Genomic DNA, 19,047 nt, shown 5'->3' with positions numbered 1-19,047 from the left:
ACATTAAAACAGTTTTATGGTATGTTTAGGAAAAAAAATAAAAATCTTTCTATTGATGATAGCACATTCTAGAGCATGAACAAAATACTCAGAACAAGCCAAAGCTTCCTGTCACATTCACAAAGGCCAACTTGCACAATGCACTACAGTCATACAAATAATAAAATCAATCTCAAACATTTCCAGTTTCCAAACTGAGCAACACCACATGCAAAGTAGGCCAAACATACACATGTGCAGTTTTATAGTCAGTCTGACTTTCAGCAACCTCCCACTAACAATGGTCAACTAAGCCTGTCTTTAGTACCCTTTAAGCAGACATTTCCTGAACATGAAACACATTTACTCTTGTAATATGTGCTGTGACACACTAAGCATTTTGCAAATATATAAGAAGAAGAAAAAGTCCCTCTCCACAGGAACTTAACAATTCATTTACTTTGTTCCATTTTGTTGTAGCGCAGGGGTGGGAGGGATAATTTAAATTAGTGTTTTTCTTGTATGTGTGATCAATTGATTCATAAATCATTACAACATCCCATCCCCAGAACAACTGACAAAACTATAAAGGCAAATTTGAACACAAAACAGATGTTGCGCTTTTTTTTTTTTTTTTTTTACGTGACCGAGTTCACTGCAATTTTAACTTAATGAGAGAAAATCCTGAGGAAGCAGTTACACATTCTGGGCATTTCTTCTGTATTACTCTCAGAAAGAAACATCCATTAGCAAAGATTATACTCATCAGACAAAGCGATCACTCTTCACTTGGAAAACTCTCATTAAACTTAATGAAATGATTCAAGATAAATGCATGAGGTAAAAAGCATGAGCTAAAAAGTAAAGGCCTAAGCCACTAACTGAAACAGCCATGAAATTATCTCATCTCAAATAAGCAGTGTTGAAAGTAGCTGGGGGGGGCAGGAGGGCTAGAAATCAAAATATCAAAATAACAATTCAAAAAGATGACTAGGCAGTATCTATTGTTTCCTAAATAAAAACGTAATCTCACCAATGCTGATCTTGGGTGCTCGCTTCCCCTACAAGTCTCTTATGCAACTGCAAAATCACGTGGCATTCCTATCACAACATACACTGACCTCCTGCCACCAAAGAACAATCCACACAGATGACCAGGTGAAGCCCTGAATTATTTTCTAACATTGGAAAATAAATAAAACAAGGGAAGTTTGTCTCAATTAACCAGGGAGGGAGGAATGCTATATAATTACAGTCTGCCTACTGCATAACGAGGTCTAACACGTTGCTTATTATAGATACGCCTTGCCAGTATCACTCATTCAGTACTGCCAGAGTCAGAACGCAACAGCACTTGTGCAAGTTCACAGAAAGCCATGAGCAACTCAAGAACAAAGAGTTCAAGTAAGTACAACTGTCTCCCAAGACCTAAAATTTCAAGATCAGAATCTCACCTCAGACTGCAAAGCATTGCGAGGAAAGGCAATTAAAACTTTCTACAGTAACTGATGGTTTCATTTTTCATCTTGAAAGCAAGTTTAGCTTCCTCAGATTACACTAACATGCTCTCAGTTCCACACAAGCAAGGCTTGTTCCAGAAGACACCATTAATAACAGAAATAAGCATATTCTAAAGATACTCTATATCTAAACTAGCAACTTGCACAGTACAGTTATCCACAACAGGAATAAGATGCCAGGAAAGTGTCACAAGCTAAGACTCATACTGGTATCTTTTGATTCTTCCTCTATGTTTAGAAACAAACACATTTTTCAGAATATAGTCAGGATCCCAAACTTCAGCTGCAAGTTTAGAAAATTCCATAGAAAATGCAAAGAAAAAGACACAAACCTTTCAGCTGCACTGGCAAAGCAAACAGGACATGTTGCAGTGCATCCAGCTTTTTCACACTTTCTATATTTCTTCTCTGACGCTTCATCATCATCATCTGCTGCTTCAGCTGCTTTCTTCTTCACCTAATAAAGAATAGCTGAAATCTGACCAGATGGGACACAGATGCATCTCTTCTACAAAATGGTGTTCAGACAGTTTTGCAGCTCATGGGTAGCATCAAAGGGTTAAAATTGTACTAATGAAAATTTTTTATCTATTGTGAAAGAGCTGCAGTATGAAACAGCTGTCAAAGTAGGTCAGTTTTTCTACAAAAAAAAAACCCAGTAGGGCTGTAAATATCATTTAAACCTAAAAATGTCTTGCCTTAGTCTAACTGATGCCACTGAAGAAATTATAAACAAAGCTTCCAGTTTAAATCATATTTTAAGCTCTATCACATGCTAATGAGTCAAGGCTCATGCATTCATTCTGTTTCTCCTTCAGAAAATCTTCACATACATATTGACATTAATTAGTGGCAATCGTATCTGTGCCTCAAATAAAATATTAGGGTAGGCTGGTGGCTTTTTTTGGACTCCAGATACAAAGCTGTCCAGCTTTGAGACCAGATGTCTCTTCTGGGCCCCAAAGGTATTGCATATTGTGTTGATTTAGGCCTCCATCTGGATGGGCAAATAGCTTTGGCTGGCCGTACAGCAACCTGTGACTGTATTTTGAACACATCAAATATTTACAGGTTACATTGAGTATTTTGTCTTTTCTGAATATTGTTCACAAATGAGACATTGTGCCTGCCTATTCACAGAATTAATTAATTCTCTCTGGATAAGTTCTAAGTCTTGACTTAACACAAACTACCCATTTTCTTTTTAAATATCAACATAAAATAAAAAACACCAGACTATCAACGTACATGTTCATAAATTATTATAAATACCTGTCTTCCAGAACTCCTCAGAGGAAGGTTGTCTGGAGACTGGTCTGAAGAACATGCCTTTTTTTTCATTCGCAGCCTTCCAGTTGACATTGTATTATTAGATCTGCAAAAAGAGGTGAGCAGTATTTAAGAAAAGTAATTAAATTGCTTGACTTCACAGAATTGTCTAGAAATCGCCTGGGCACTACAGCTGCTCACAGTAGTACTCTCATCAGAGTTACCTAGGTAAGATTCTGTTGAGCTTGACTATTAATTCAGGAGGAAAATGAGAATGAAGCATTATGGGAAAGGAACACTACTACTATTTTAAACTAAATTCGGAGTTAAGATTAGATCCTTGAGTACATCTTGACAGGCTGTTCCAGATCAGCGTACCCTGGATTTCAATAATCTGATTTGCATTACGTGAAGACCTGGACTGGAATTTGGGTTGGCAACATGAACAGACATCAGCTCATAACGCAAGCACTGAAATACCGCTGAAAATAATGCTCATCCTGCTACTTACAGATTTATTGGTAGCAAGGGATTTGCACTGTAAAGCACTTTTCCAAACAGCGTACTGAAGAAGTGTTTAATGTCAGGTGAACAACCAGTTCCAAGACTTGCACACCCTCTTGTGAAAGTACATCAGAATTTAAGGTTTAAGCTGCAGTTGCATTGCAATTATAGGTGACTGTAATATTAGCAACTTTGTTCTTAAGCATACTATAGGAGAAAATAAAACATTTACTCCACAAGAGAGCTCTGTAGCTATCTTGGACTACATCGGTGGGAACATGGAAAGGCCACAGCTTATCATGTAAGCTGGAAAGCATAGAATGTGAGAAAGTATGCCACAGAAATATGAAAGTATATTTAAAACAATATTATCAAAGGCATTCTTTTCACAGGGAGTAAAATGCAAATGAAGAGAGGCTAGAGGCAGAATTAAATCTAAATGTGCTCTACAATGTACAGAAAGGAAGTGGAAATCAAACCCTTATACTACAGCACTACATCATGAATGTTACCTTCCTGTAATAGGGTAATTATATTTTTTTGGTAATTATATTTTTTTAGAAAATAAATTGAGACTGCTCAATTCTCTCTGTTCCCGGCTGCACCTTCCTAGTTCAAGCTGACAGTGGTAGCAGTAGCCTCATTCAGAAATTCTGTTAACAGTACAGGGAACTGGAGGAAAGAATGGGCCTTTTTACAAAATTCCAAATGAAACCGATGCAAATCAAGTAAATTGGTGCTTCATTCTCCTCTCAAGACAGAAGAAATTTATTTGAGAGGGGAAAGGAAATCACATGATGATATTCACAGAAGTCAAAAATTAGTTCAGACAACCCAAGACAAAACATTACTTTCATTTTGTATGCACCCCGCCCCCAATTATATCTAATTAGAGGGAGGAAAAAATAATTAAGTCAATCTTTATTATCTAAAAAAGAAGTTTCACTCCACCATAACTTACCTCTGTATGGGGGTGGATGAGGTTGGAGAATACAGAAAGGAAAACCAACTAGTTTTGTTTACATCAGATTTTCTTAAACTACTGTGTAATGCCCCAGGAAACGATGACTTTTTTGCCCAGGAGCTTTCCTTCTGGATCAGTGGCACAGTATCTCTTAATATCACCTTAGCTTCTGACGCCAGATAATCGTTCCTGCGCGCTACTGACTTTACAGTTGGAGGCTACAAACTACCTTAGCACCGAGCAAGGCACTGGACAACTTGTTCCAGTGACTACCAGATGATCACAGTCTGGCCCTTCATCCAAGAAGGTAAAAGGACACGCAGCTGTGTCATTGTGTATATGAGAAAAGTTGGCACTAATAGTTCACCAAGAAGTTCAGTAACAATAATCAAGACTGAGAGAGGCCTCCTGCTTTGAAGGGTAGAAGCCAGTCATATGGAATCACCTATTTTCACTATAAGCACTGCAGGAGAGAGGAGGTGAGGAGAAAGAAAACAGGGAAGAGCTTATGCACAATACTGTAAGCACGGCTATTGCTTCCAGTTGCCTATTTTGTCCCCACTTCCCCTCTCTAAACAAGCAACACATAAACAACCCACAGCTCTTTAAAGAACAAGCAAAAAATGCTTCCTTACTTTAGCAGGCGTTATATGACTCTATATGCAACCTACAAACGTTATTGTATTGGCTAAGGAAATAAGCCCTTTAAAAAGAGAGGGAGGGACAGGGAGAGGAGGGAAAGGGAGAGGAGGTAGACGACAGAGAGGAGAAGGGGGCAGGAGGAGAGGGAGAGGAGGGCAGGAGGAGAGGGAGGGAGAGAGGGGGCAGGAGGAGAGGGAGGGAGAGAGGGGGCAGGAGGAGAGGGAGGGAGAGAGGGGGGCAGGAGGAGAGGGATGGGGAGAGGGGGGCAGGAGGAGAGGGAGAGGAGGGCAGGAGGAGAGGGGCAAGGAGGGCAGGAGGAGAGGGGCAAGGAGGAGAGGGAGGGGGGCAAGGAGGAGCGGGGGCAGGAGGAGAGGGAGAGGAGGACAGGAGGAGAGAGAATGGGAGAGGAGGGCAAGTGGAGAGGCAGAGGGAGAGGAGGGCAGGAGAAGAGGGAGAGGGAGGGGGGCAGGAGGAGAGGGAGGGGGGCAGAAGGAGAGGGAGGGGGGCAGAAGGAGAGGGAGGGGGGCAAGGAGGAGGGGGCAGGAGGAGAAAGAATGGGAGAGGAGAGCAAGAGGAGAGGGAAAGGGAGAGGAGGTCAGGAGGAGAGCGAGGTGCAGAACACCGTCAAGTTCTGTACCATTTCATCTGTCTGTAATGCGTGGCCTATACGGGAACCCTCTGTCGGTTTTACCTGTTCAGCTGACAGCAAGTTTGTCTTTGGGTAAAAAAATAATTTAAAAAAAAAAAATATGGAAAAAGAAAGCACACGCACAGTGACACAGGGAGAGTAAACACGAGCCGCCCAGGGCTCGCCGTCCCCGGAGCCCTGCTGTCACCCGGGGCAGCCGGGACAGGGATGTCCCCAGAGGAGCTGTCACCGCGGGGAGCCGCCTAGCACTCACCTCGGGGAACCGAGACCGCATCCACGCGTGTGCGCACCGCACCGCCTCCGGCTAGAGCTGCGGGGGGGAGAGACCGGGAGAGGCGGAGGGAGCGGGGAAAGGGAAAGGAGGGAGAGGAGGGGAAAAAGGAAAGGAGAACAGAGGAAGGAAGGGAGAAGCGGGGAGGTGAGGACGGGGCGCTCGCACCTGCCCCGCGGGGAGGGCTCGGCCGCCCCTGTCAGCGGCCGCCGCGGCCGGGAAGGGGGTCGCTCACCGCCATCCTCCGCCTCTCCCGGTGCCGAGCGGCCTCCGCCCGCCCCCGCCCGCCGCCGCTTCCGCCGAGCGTGGGGAGGGCCGGGCAGGCACCGCCTCGCGGGAACCCGGGGCGGGAGCGAACCCGGAGCGGCCGTGAGGTGTTGGGGGGAGAAGGGGCGGACAGAGCAGGGAGACAGGGAGATAGAGGGGACGAAAAGAGAGGGGGAGAAGGGGAGGAAAAGAGAAGGGGAAGGGGGAAAAGAGGGAGAAGGGGGAAAGGGAGGGGTGGAAGGGGGGAACAGAGGGGAAGGGGGGCGGGAAAGGGAAGAGAGAAAGGAAGGGGGGAAAGAGGGGAAAAGGAAGGGAGGAAAGAGGGAAAAGGGGGGAGAAGGGGAGGAAAAAGGGGGAGAAGGGGAAAAAGGAAAGGGGTAGAGGGAGGGAGAGAGGGGGGGAAGGAAGAAGGGAAGGGAGGGGAAGAAGGGGAAACAGGGGAAAGGAAGGGGGGAAAGAGGGGGAGGAAGGGAAGAAGAGGGAAGGGGCGAAAAGAGGGGGAGAAGGGGAGGAAAGGGGGGAAGAAGGGGAGGAAAGGGGGGGAGGAGGGGAGGAAGGAGGGGGAGAAGGAGGAAAGAGGGAGGCAGAAGGGGTAAAAAGAGGGAGGGAAAGGAGGGAAGGGGTAAAAAGAGGGAGGGAAGGAAGAAGGGAAAGGGAAGGGAGAAAGTGGGGGAAAGGAAGGGAGAAAAAGGGAAGAAAAGTCCAGCTGAAGCCATCAATCTTGCTCTGTCACCTTCCATACAGCTGCCTTTTAAAAGTCCTCAAATTATAACCCCTTCGGCTCTACTATATTTTTATGTGAATCTGGGAATTAAGAGCCAGATCCAAACTATTCATTGAGTAGAGATAATTTTTCTCACTGTTTTTCACAGCTACTCATGCTCCCTGGGGACGATGGAACACTCAGAAGGTGGATCCAGGGCCCTGGAAGGCGCTGATGGTATTGGGTCACAGATGGACAGAGTGATGACTGAGGAGCAGTGGCTGCAGAAGTGGGAAATGGGTAACACTGGGTTTCACAAGGAGCAAGGGCATCCGTACGTGGCATTGCTCTTCTGTTTGAATGAAATGCTATAAGGCAAATGACTTGAATAATTCAAAAACCTCATTATCAGAAAATGGAGCAATTACGAAAGGAAAATCGTTTTACGCAGCATGAAAGTAAATATAAATATTTTTGTGACCTACCTTTGTTAAAAAAAGGTCAGGGAAAAGGAAGGGTTGCATTGAATTGGGAATATCTATTCTTAAATTAGGTTTTAAATGATAAAGCTTGGATAACTTGACTAAGGATCTTAAATTTTGCGATGCAGAAGCTCTGCTGTTCTTAAGTTATGAAACTGGGGCCTAAAACAATGTGCAGAGGGCATCAGAGCAATTATGTCCCATGGCAGGGGGGTTGGAACTAGATGATCTTTAAGGTCCCGTCCAACCCAAACTATTCTGTGATTCTATGATTATTGTGCACTGGAAGACAGGGGCCTAAGAGAGCAAACCTGATGATACAGATTAGCAACCAAGTAAGGTGTAAGACCTATATAAGTGATTAGATTGATACAGAAGTTTAATTAACGTTCTGTTTAAGTTGTCTCTTGTGGCCCTCTTAGGGCTGGATTGGCTTGTTTGTTTACTTGAAAAGACAAACAGAAAACAGAACAAAGAGAAATGTTTCCTAATAGAAGTTAGATTTACTTTCTTTCTATGCAAATGGAAAGTAAATGTTTTTATTTTTTCGTTTTAATTTCTAATAGTGTGAAGCAGGTTGAGCTAAGAACCTGTGTTCCACTATGGAGTTTGTGTGTTACCTGGCATACTGTGTAGCACCTGGCTTTTAACATGCCAGCACAAATACTTGCAGTGTTAAGTAAAAGGTGGCTGTTCTTCTGCAGGCTCCTACGGAGGTATCTGGATGTTCTTTTAAATGGCAGGAGTGGACTGAGGATATTTTTCCCACTTTGCGGTAAAGCAGTAGAGATGAAATGGTAAAAGCACTGACTGTAAGGGCAAAAATCTTATTTGATGTAGGGAGGGAGGGAAAGGGGGAATTCCAAACCTCATGTTGGACAATGGAAATGTGCCGCACCTCCACTGGTAGGAAAGAAGCGTCACTGGAGGAAGTTTGGTTTCATTTGTTGGTGCTTTGTATAGTAGCATAAATGGGATTGATGCGGACTAACTTGAAAGGCCTCCTGATTGTCCCAAGTTAAATTTAGGGAATGCTGAATTTGTGATGGACAAAGTGACTAAAGCTGTGCCCTTACCACCGCTTCTTTTGGTTGCAATCCCAGCTTAAATTGCCTTCAATGAGGTCAGTTGTGCCAGAACGTATTTTCAAGAGGCCATGTGCCATGTCACACTGGGAACTTCAACAATTTGGGCTAAATATAACTTCTTCTTTTTTACATTTATTATTTCACTTTTACTTCCTTAGGGTGGGTTATATTTATAATTAGAGGCTGTGTTTTTTTTCTTGTAGGGAGGGGACTTAAACCAAAAAACACTGAACTACATCCTCAAGGAATCAAGTTGGTCCTAGTTAGCAGGTTTTATCATGGTAACCACTTTCTAGGCTGACTGCAGGCCCGGGTGTGTGTTGTTGTTGCGCTGAGTTGCAGCGGTGAAGAGGTTACCACACCCTGCTAAGCTGAATGTTCCTGCCACACCGCAGAGGTGGCTGGGTGGCCAGCGTGCCTCAGCCGCTGCAGTTCAGAGCAGAATGTATTTCTGTAAACTGAAACGCACAGCTTCTTTGTGTGATCACCTTGGTTTTCGTCAAGTTCATAGAAATAAATGAAAAGTCATAGAATCTAAATAAAGCCTGTAAGTCCTCATCAGTTGCACGCTGAACAGTGCTATTTTAAGCTCAGGTCATGGAGGGGAGATGTTCAATGAAATGTAAATGCTCCAGGAAGCCAGGATTAGACATTTCAGCATGGCCTAAAACCAGGCTTTCTCTAATGAATACATGCTGCATAGGAGATACACATTTGATAACGGCCCAACCTGTTGGCCTCACATAAGCTTGGAATCTCTCTCTGCTGTGCATAGGCTGGCGGACATGGGACATGACGTTGTTGGTGTGGAAGTCAGTGAGAAAGCGCTGAAGGAATTTTTTGCAGAACACAGTCTGCCTTACCGTGAGGAGCCAGTCCCAGAGATTTCAGGAGCAAAAAAGTTTCAGGTATGTTTCCTGCGTTGTCAAATGATCTGGTGTGGTTAATCACGCAATGCAGGCATAACTGAGCCAACAAGTAATTCTGCTTTTATGTCTCTGCCTTACTGGTGGTAATCATTCACCTGCCCTGAAGAGGTCTGAAAGGAAGCTCAAATGTAATTCTGGACTGAGGAAGTCTTATTTTGAGTGTCTTATTCTGGCCTTCTTTTTATTTGACATTAAAATATGTGTACTTTGCACTCGGGTGTTTCAAAATCAGACACTTGCATGCCTTGGTAGGTCAGAACTTCTCTGGGATGGATGAGGAGAGGTATCTCAGTAAAGAAAAACTAAAAATGTTTCTTGCAGATTTTCCCCATTGCACCTAAGGGTATATTTAAAATAAAATGTGCATGTATTTTATGGTATAAAGTATAAATATAAACTTTAAATAAGTTTTTAAATAAGATATTTTGCTGACAAGTATTGTTTCCTTGCTTTTCATTGTAGTGTACCTCCAGGAACATTTCTCTGTACTGCTGCAGTATTTATGATTTGTCCAGGTAGGAATACACAGTGCATTCTACAATTTTCTAGAATTAAAGTAATATTGATACTGTCATATTAATTTGAATCAACCATAAAGATTTGAATCAGGTTTTCTCAAGAAAACTCTTACTAACTTGTATGGAAATGTGAATAGCCAGTCTCTAACGAAAACTAAATCTGGTGTTGACCATTAGATAAAGATGCCAGCTAAATGTCTTTCAGTGGATTTCTTCTTGTCTTGACAAACATGACTTGACTTACCAATGTCTTCTGAAGGATTTTTAGTCTTAAGATATCTTTATTTCTTAGTAAAAGACACAACTTCAGTACAGTCTGTACTACTGATTCCTGAAAAAATGTTTCAACTCATTGTGCTCTGTGGCCTCAAGCATGGGATGTTGTGGTGGCTTTGCACCTGACCTGCTCAAGTGTCAGCTGGTGGGGGAATTTGGAAAATGACAGAGTTGTACAGAGGCTCAGGAGGACTTAGGACTCTCTCCAACCTCTAGCACAGAAGGCTCTGCCTTGGACAATAATGCATCTGGTGTATTTATTTGTTCCCAGAAGTTTCCTGGTGGTGCTAGCAACAGGCATATTTAAGTCTGTCATAAAACATCCTCAGACCACTGGTGCTGAGGCAGCTGGAGATTGGAGAGCACGCAAAGAAGCAGTGCTGTTTCTGGATTTGTAGTGTATCTTGTCAGAAGGTAAAAGTGCCTGGAGTCCTGCCCTATAGTTCCCTGTTCTTGCAGTTCTTGTTCAGACGTGATTTTCCCTAGATTATAAGGCTTTGGTGAAGTTTTGTGTGTTTGTTTGCTGCTTTTCTTACAAACAACTGTCAGGAAGAAGGTTTTGTTTCGTGGCTGTTCAAGAAGGAGATGAAGTCTTAATCTTTTACGTTTTCAGAGCTTCTACATACGTAGGTGGAATAGGTAGTTTAGGACACCAGGATACTGTGCTTACTATATAATTATTTTTTTATAATTGGCATAAACTGGAAAAAGAAAATATTCATTACTAGAGTCCAAAGTCTTTTAGGCAATAGACCATTGCTAAGACTTATGCTGGTGCAGCTGACTCCAGTTGATTTGAGTAATGCACTAGCCCTGCAAAGTGAGAGTCTTGGAACAGGTGGGCTGTATATGAACATGACTTTGTACATTCTGCCTGGTTTCCTTCCCTGCCTTTCCACTGCAATGTAGCTGCTTGCTGTGTAGATCCCTAGAAATCCTTGCTATGAGCTGACAAGTTGCCCAGGGATTGCTTAAGATTCTCGGCAGCAGTTTTTGAAAAAATTCAGTTCTAAGTTTTGCAGCAAGTAGCATGGTAAAATCTGTAGCTCCTGTTATAACACTATGGAATAATACTGTGAAATAAACCAAACATGCATAATTAATGGCATTTTCTGTGCATATTACTGGGTCCAGTACATAGTTTGTCATCCACAAAATAAATTGACAGGTACATGTTCTGGGTTGTGGTTCAGTACTGGGGGCAGTTGTGGTGAAAGTATGAACTGCGTTCCCCATAGCAGTCATCAGATACTTGTGACTAGAAAAGTGTACATACTCTTCTAGTTTCTATGTACAAGCAATTTGATTAATTACCAAGTAATTATGAAAATTAAACTTATTTCTCTCGTGCTGAGGCTGGCCTGCAAACAAATCCTTTTGATCTCCATTAGCCTAGCATTCATTAGAGGAGAACTCTGATGTGCTCCTGACCTTTGACAGAACGAGGCATTTCAAAGACTCTTGTTAGTTATAGAGTAACAGGAAATACTGCTCTTTGTGGGAACTCTGGGGCGTGTGTAAAACAGTTATATTGCACAACCATGGTACCTCCTAATACAGTTATGGCTGCAGGACTGAAAAGAAAAAGGAGAATTAGATTTGCTGAAACTACTAAACATATGCAAAGATAGGAATTCACAACTTTATTGCTTTAATCCAGTGGGATTTCTGCAGATATGGGGATTTCTGCTCTACATGTTAATTTCTGTATTATAGTAGTACCTAGACTGTGATCTCTCTTGTCACATACCATATAACACGCAGCAGGAGATAATGAGAGAGTTGGGGTTGTTCAGCCTGGAGAAGAGAAGGCTCCAAGGAGATCTTATAGCGACCTTCCTGTACCTGATGGGGCTACAAGAAAACTGTGGAGGGACTTTTTACAAGGGCATGGAGTGATAGGGCATGGGGCAATGGGTATAAGCTGGAGAGGGGCAGATTTAGACTAGACATAAGGAGGAAATTCTTCACAATGAGGGTGGTGAGGCACAGGAGCAGGTTCCCCAGGGAAGTTGTGGATGCCCCATCCCTGGAGGTGTTCAAGGCCAGACTGGCTGAAGCCTTGGGCAGCCTGATCTAGTGAGATGTCCCTGCCCATGGCAGGGGTGTTGGAACTAGATGATCTTTAAGGTCCCTTCCAAACCAAACTATTCTATGATTCTGTGAACATAGGGCTAAAAGATTGTGTAGACTGGCTAAAAGATACAGTGTAAGGTACACCCAAGAGGAGCATGTCCTAACACCTTAGCTTCATTCTGACTCCATATCACCCTAAAAGACAGCTGGGTTCCTTTTTTGACCATTTACTCATGGCTTGATCCTCCTCAGAAGGAAATTGGATGTGCAGACAGGCAGGGAGCACCTAGACACTGAGCAGGTTCTGAATTGAGGAGACCAGGACTGGGGGAAGGCCAGGGCATGAGTCTACCTCCAGCCTGTGATGTCTGTAGGCCCTGTTGAAATCGGTGGGGAGTAAAATACATTAAATGCCTGTATGAAGTCACTGCCACCATTCCAGTTAGACTAGAGTAAAATTGGAAAGAAAAAACAAGCACTAAAAGCTTTTGGAGCTTGCCTAAGGCTGTGCAGCAGACTCAGCTATGCAGAGAGAACAGCCTCCAAGCCTCAGAAGATCAAGTTTGTCACCTGCCCTGCTAGACTTTGCTTTGTCCTCCTTATGTCCCTTGCATGCTTAACTGTCTCTTTAAAAACCTCCTTTCATTTAAGAGGCTGGTTATTTAAATTAGATGCTTAGTCTTGGCAAACTGTAAAAGAAGTCAGTATTTAAAAGTGTTACCATGTCTTGTCACAGCGAAGCGGGAAGTACAGGATCAATTTTGAGGAGATTAGTAATTGGAGATTTAGTAATGCTATTGCAATGAAATGAGCAGTGGACAGTTGTCGTGGTTTAATTCCAGCTGGTAACTACACACCACACAGCCGCTTGCCCACACTCCCGTGCCAGTGGGATGGTGGGGACAGCCAGAAGGATGAAGTGAAAAATTCACTCGCGGGTTGAAATAAAAACAGTTTAGTAATTAGAAAGAAGTAATAATAATTTAAGAAATTGTAAGGAAATGATGAAAAAATAATAAAGAGAGGAAAATAAAACCCAAGACAGGCAAATGATGTAAATGAAAACAGTTGCTCAACAGCCAGTCCCCAAGCAGTGGTCCCCCTGCCAACCTTCCTCTCAGCTTTTATTGCTAAGCATGATGTTGTATGGTATGGGATATCCCTTTGTTCAGTTGAGGCCAGCTGTCCTGACTGCGTTTCCTTCCACCTTTTTGTGCACCTCCACCCTATGTGCTGGCAGAGTGATGTGAGTAGCAGAAAAGGTGTCAATGCTGTGTAAGCAATCCTCAGCAGTAGCTAAAACATCAGCGTGTTATCAATGCTATTTTCAGCACAAATCCAATATGTAGCCCCTTATTAGCTACTGTGAAGAAATACAACTCTATCCCAGCCTAAACCAGTACAGAAGTGAAGAAAGAGGTGATCCAAATGGACTCTGACACCCTCCCAGTAGGCAGAAAGATATTGCACAATTCCATACCATATTTTTCTCACTAAGTAAACTTATTTCAGACTTTCTTTAAAATTATGCATTTTATGTTGTTACTTATCTTACTCTCTAAACTTCCATTTTAATAATTACCGGAAACAGGTCTCTTCCCCCTCAAATATCCTCATCTCTAGTGTCACCCTGATGGCCTTTACCCACCCATTGATAAAGGCACTTCCCAATGATCTTGGCTATTTGCGGGTTTTGAGTGTTCTCTAAAGCCATCTGCCAGCATCTGCAGTACCAGAACTAATGTCTGACAGTGGTAAACTGAGGCAAGCTGCAGTGTAGCTTAGCTTTTCTAACATTAAACAATTTGCAAGCTGAAGCTACCTGTCCTGGGCACATGGCTGGCAACTGAGGTGTCTAAAATTACTGGGTGTGCTGAGTTCAGTGATAGTAAAGCAACAAGACACCTTTCTTAACCGGCATTTGAAATCATAGAATCATAGAATCACCAGGTTGGAAAAGACCCAGCAGATCATCAAGTCCAACCATTCCTATCAATCACTAGACCATGCCCCCCAGCACCTCGTCCACCTGTGCCTTAAACACCTCCAGGGAAGGTGAATCAACCACCTCCCTGGGCAGCCTGTTCCAGTGCCCAATGACCCTTTCTGTGAAAATTTTTTTCTTAATGTTCAGCCTGAACCTTCCCTAGTGGAGCTTGAGGCCATTTCCTCTTGTCCTGTCCCCTGTCACTTGGGAGAAGAGGCCAGCGCCTTCCTCTCTACAACCTCCTTTCAGGTAGCTGTAGAGAGCAATAAGGTCTCCCCTCAGCCTCCTCTTCTCCAGGCTAAACAACCCCAGCTTTCTCAGCCACTCCTCATAAGACTTGTTCTCCAGCCCCCTCACCAGCTTTGTCGCTCTTCTCTGGACGCGCTCACGTGTGGGTTTTAGAAGGTGGCTGTTGATGTCCTGAGTGCATGTTAGTGCTGCCTCAAAAGTCACAGCAGGGTATGATGGCCAAAGATGCAGACTTGTAGCCCAAATGTGTGTAAGCTACTTTTCTTCTTCCCTGCCTTGTCTCAGCACCCCCTAATGACAGGGAAATGCTGAGCAATTCCAGCACCTCTTTGCTATCGCAGCAGGGCCATGTGCAGAAGCGATGTAGTGGGGTTCTTTAGTTCAAGATCATACTGGTTTGGATCATGAAAATACTGGACCATAACAGAAAGGTAGTGAGGAATCTGCAAAGCTAGCTGGAGAATCCTTATGACTTCACAGAAGTATCTAAATAAAGATAAAGGTGCTTTTTTTTAGTATTCTTAAGCCTTTTCCTCATCTCCTTGTAGCTCAGTAGTTGGCAAGTTTGATGGTGTTTGGGACAGAGGAGCTCTAGTAGCTGTGAATCCATGCGACAGGCAACGGTCAGTAAATTTGCTTTGTTAATGTCTTTTCTCTAATATATGCAGTGACATATGTTTGTCCTCCTTCCATTTGTCGATGAGTCCTCTTTCATTTAAAGGAGTGACCTGCACAAGTTTTTCTCTACTGCAAGCATCAGCTGCAGTCGCAGCGTGCTGCACTCTAGATTTGTGAGCTTCCTTCAGGAAGCCGCCTGCCTCTTGGTGGGAAAATATGTGGTTTGTTGCAACCCAGCAAAGAGCAAGCAGCACGTCTCATCTGAATTTTATTATTTCCTTTTCACCCCTTCTGCTTCTCCTCTCTTTGTTCCTTTTCCCCTTGCTTCCCTTTATTCCAATTTTTCATTTGTGCCTATAACCAACACAAATGTAGTTTGACCCTGCCCCCAGGATCTTTAATTAGATACAGAATATTGAATTCAGAATACTTCTTTTAAAAGATCAGTACTGTATTGTGTACTGTATCATAGACTGTGGCAGGTGAACACTGTTTCATCTGTTATTTTTTAGATGAATATGCAAAAAAAGATAAATGCTTATTTCAGAGGAGTAAACAGTAACCTTTTATTTGAGGTGTTTAACATGTAGCATGAATTTCATACTCATGAAATCCAAGCTAAGCCTTGCTTACTTTCTGTGTTGTTTATTTCAAGTTCTCTCTGCACAGAAATACGTTACCTCTCTTGTTGAATGCTCTGAATGCAATTCTGTACATTTCCAAAATAATAAAATATAACTTTCTCCTTTTAGCTATGTCAGTTTGATGATCACCCTAATGGAGAAAAACTCTTCTTATCTCCTCGTTACGGTTTCATATGATCCAAACAAACACAAAGGTGAGAATTATGTGCTGTTCCAGTTCTGATTTTGCATGCTTTAATCCAAATTGTATATAGATGTGGTAGATACATTAGTATCTTCAACAGCTTTTTTTATCAGCACAGCTTTGTCAGCTGATCACACCAGTGCAACTGTGTGTCAAAAACTTCAGGGCTAACCAAGGGACACATCCTGTCTGGCCTAGGGAGCTTGAAGCACTCCCAAGAACATTGGCTTCCCTCTGTTTACCCAATAGTATCATAGAGTGGTTTGGGTTGGAAGGGACCTTAAAGATCACTCAGATCCAACCCCCTGCCATGGACAGGGACACCTCCCACCAGACCAAGCTGCTCAAAGACTCATCCAACCTGGTCGGAAACACCTAGGAGGGGGGCATCCCTGGGCAACCTGTGCCAGTGCCTCACCACCCTCACAGTGAAGAATTTCTTCCTAATGTCTAATCTAAATCTTCCCCCTTCCAATTTAAAGCCATTCCCCCTCATCCTATCACTACATACCCTTGTAAAAAGTCCCTCCCCAGCTTTCCTGTAACCCCTTCAGGTACTGGAAGGTTGCTATAAGTTCGCCCCCCGAAACCTTCTCTTCTCCATGCTGAACAACCCCAACTCTCTCAGCCTGTCCTCATATTAGAGGTCCTCCAGCCCTCTGGTAAATTTTGTAGCCCTCCTCTGGACCCATTCCAACAGTTCCATATCCTTCTTGTGTTGAGGATTCCAGAACTGGACACAATATTCCAGATGAGGTCTCACAAGAGAGGAATAGAGGGGCAGAATCACTTCCCTCGACCTGCTGGTCACACTTCTTAGATGCAGCCCAGAGCATGGTTGGCCTTCTGGGCTGCGAGTGCACATTGCTGGCTTGTGTTCAACCCGCACCCCAAGTCCTTCTCTGCGGGGCTACTCTTAATCGCATCATCCTCCATCCTGTATTGAAATTGTGGATTGCCCTGACCCAGGTGTAGGACTTTGCATTTGTCCTTGTTGAACCTCATGAGGTTCACACAGGCCCACTTCTCCGGTGTTACCCATCTTGTGTCTCTCTCCCAGCTGCTACCATGGTCTGAATATGCTTGGAAGAGGGGAAATAGTGTAAAATCATGAAATATTTTTTCCTTTTATAACTTTTATTGCATACGAAAGTCTGAGTTTTTTTTAAATATTACTTTTGGTAATTATTAACTCTCGAAAGAAAGACACTTCTTCCTGCTTTTGGGCTCTTCAGCATAATTATCCCTGGAAAAATCGGTCTTATTATCATAAGCAACAGTAGTTTAATTCATTGCTCTCTGACTCGCATTATTCAGCTTTTAGCTTTAATTATGCCGATGTACTATAAAGAGATTGTTGACCAATCACACAGCACATTGCGTCACACAGCTCACTGAGAGTGGTCATATCCAGACATATTTATGTGGCTACCCTGGCTGCAGCCTGAAGATGATGCAGCAGCCACACCTGAAGCTGGCTGGTGCTCCACCAAGGTGCCACCATTTCTTGGATATGGTGTTCTCTGGTTCCTGCAGATGGTGCTGCACACTGTGGCCTGATTGTGGGCCAGGTGCTGTGAGCATTAGGGCTGGCTCTCCTTCTGCAGTGCGAATGTTTGTTTCCTTCCCACATTTTCTCTCTGATCAGCTTCACCTATTTTCTTTCAGGCCCACCATTTTATGTTCCTGAATCTGAAATTAAAAGCTTGTTTGGTACGTAATATTTTATCTAACCCTTAGGAATTTTTTCCAAAGTACATAAATGTGTTTGTATGCTTCAATCTTACTCCCTCTCAAGTGATATTTATTTGCTTCTTATCTAAGGGGTGGAGTCATGGAAAAATAACAGGGAAAATAAATACCATTTAGCCACATTGATTCTGCTTTAGGAGGAAAATTGTAAGTTCTTCAAAAGATGCGAGGAAAAGTCTAGAGACAGATACTGTCTCTTTCCTTCTCTTGGCATCTTTTCATTCTCCCAGGATTCCTACTGCACTCAGTGGTCTTCTAGTTGCAGTCTTAGTCCTGTTTGACCATTTTGTCTGTCTCTGCACCTCATCACCGGCTTCTCTGGATTTAATACAAGGCCTTTGCATACCAGATCTACAGTTTCTGCTGTACTGGTTTTGGTCAAAGGAGAAAAGTAACATGCCACACGCGGAAAATGATAAATGTTCAACTCAAATCCATCAAAATAATGAAACTTGGAATTATGGCAGGAATTTAATAATAAAAGTTCCTCCCGATATGCTTTGTTATTGTACTTCCTTTAAATTTAGAACTTTCTGAGACCTGTGCAGTGTCTGTCTACAGCAAGTGATTGGCATGGATACTTGCATCCCAGTGCAAAAGAAACAGATAAGTTTTCCCTAGTGCATTTGTGTCACTTCATTAGAGACTGTGAGGAAATCTGTGGATAAGATTTTATTTTTTTCTCTCCTGACAGCTGGTGTATTTCAGTGACCAATCACTCAGTAATTTGTGACTCTTTCCTCCTTTTCTTCCTTTTCAGGCAACCACTGTGAAATTAACTGTCTTCAAAAAGTTGATGACTTCTCAGAGAGACACAGGCAATGGGGACTAGATTATTTTCTGGAGGTGCTATATTTACTGAAGTTTGTAGCTTGATTGAAATGTATTAAAATAACTTAACTCCAGTCTTGTTGTTTTTTTTTTATCTCACCTTTTAAAAAGACACGTGTTTTGGGGCACTCGTAAAGGAGGCTAAGAAAAATGCCTGTGGAACATTTTTGTCCTTTTTGCTTACCAGCTCAGCCCTCCTACATAACAGCCTTCACTGTCTTAAGAAGTGCCTGGCTTTTCTTGAACTCCATTCACAAAGAAGCATTTTAAGTATATATCTTTTTCTTCTATATAAATTCAAATCATCAGAGCTAGGTAAGCAGAAATGTTGCTGTTCTCTTTCAGCAGTTAGCAGGAAATGCTGTATGCCTGGTGCTCTGCAGGTTGGCCTCAGTGGGTGGCAGCAACAGGAGCAATGGCGGCTGCTGTTCAAATACTGTTTCCTGTGATGCCTTGTGCCAGACCAGGCAGCTGGGCAAGAAAGGCGTGAAGCTGGCACAAGTTGCTTCTCTCCATCCCTGTTACTCATGATCAAGAGAACGGTTGGCAGGAACTGCCAAGGGAGGACTCAAGGAGAAAAGAGAGGAGGGGAAGAGAACTGGAGTACAATAAAGGAGAGAGTACAGGGAGAGAATGTTCCTGTGG

General features: G+C 43.1%; 2 protein-coding genes across 5 annotated transcripts in view; one reads left to right on the top strand and one right to left on the bottom strand.

Moving 5' to 3' along the window:
• The window catches only part of KDM1B (lysine demethylase 1B), a 29,355-nt gene extending 23,312 nt beyond the window's left edge, over positions 1 to 6,043 (bottom strand). Inside the window, exons 1-3 of one of the 4 annotated variants that reach the window (XM_069853723.1) lie at positions 6,034 to 6,043; positions 2,772 to 2,874; positions 1,832 to 1,956 (exon numbers count right to left, since the gene is read on the bottom strand). In XM_069853723.1, coding sequence (XP_069709824.1) covers positions 1,832 to 1,956; positions 2,772 to 2,861 — 215 coding nt within the window. In that variant the 5' untranslated portion in view covers positions 2,862 to 2,874; positions 6,034 to 6,043. Of the gene's footprint in view, positions 1 to 1,831; positions 1,957 to 2,771; positions 2,875 to 2,992; positions 3,488 to 3,784; positions 3,815 to 5,780; positions 5,870 to 6,033 lie in introns of those variants that run through there. The other 3 variants (XM_069853724.1, XM_069853722.1, XM_069853721.1) reach the window with 3 other exon arrangements.
• A 70-nt stretch (positions 6,044 to 6,113) lies between these two features.
• On the top strand, positions 6,114 to 18,476 carry TPMT (thiopurine S-methyltransferase). Its single transcript, XM_069853726.1, has 9 exons — positions 6,114 to 6,172; positions 6,938 to 7,102; positions 7,955 to 8,047; positions 9,114 to 9,246; positions 9,730 to 9,782; positions 14,922 to 14,996; positions 15,744 to 15,829; positions 17,488 to 17,532; positions 18,332 to 18,476. Exons 2-9 carry the CDS (start codon positions 6,960 to 6,962, stop codon positions 18,445 to 18,447), a joined length of 744 nt encoding a protein of 247 aa, XP_069709827.1. The 5' UTR covers positions 6,114 to 6,172; positions 6,938 to 6,959; the 3' UTR covers positions 18,448 to 18,476.
• The last annotated feature ends 571 nt before the right edge of the window (positions 18,477 to 19,047 follow it).

Source organism: Phaenicophaeus curvirostris, chromosome 3 (assembly GCF_032191515.1).
Source record: "Phaenicophaeus curvirostris isolate KB17595 chromosome 3, BPBGC_Pcur_1.0, whole genome shotgun sequence".
In the NCBI taxonomy this organism is placed as follows: Eukaryota; Metazoa; Chordata; class Aves; order Cuculiformes; family Cuculidae; genus Phaenicophaeus; species Phaenicophaeus curvirostris.
This window is presented reverse-complemented; position numbering and strand designations above follow the sequence as displayed.

What these genes read in the sequence shown, in the direction of transcription:
- TPMT (XM_069853726.1), top strand. Translation starts at nt 6,960, where the DNA reads ATGGAACACTCAGAAGGTGGATCCAGGGCCCTGGAAGGCGCTGATGGT. An exon ending in AGTATTTATGATTTGTCCAG is followed by an intron (nt 9,783 to 14,921) that starts GTAGGAATACAC and finishes ATCTCCTTGTAG; the next exon opens with CTCAGTAGTTGGCAAGTTTG. An exon ending in AATCCATGCGACAGGCAACG is followed by an intron (nt 14,997 to 15,743) that starts GTCAGTAAATTT and finishes TTCTCCTTTTAG; the next exon opens with CTATGTCAGTTTGATGATCA.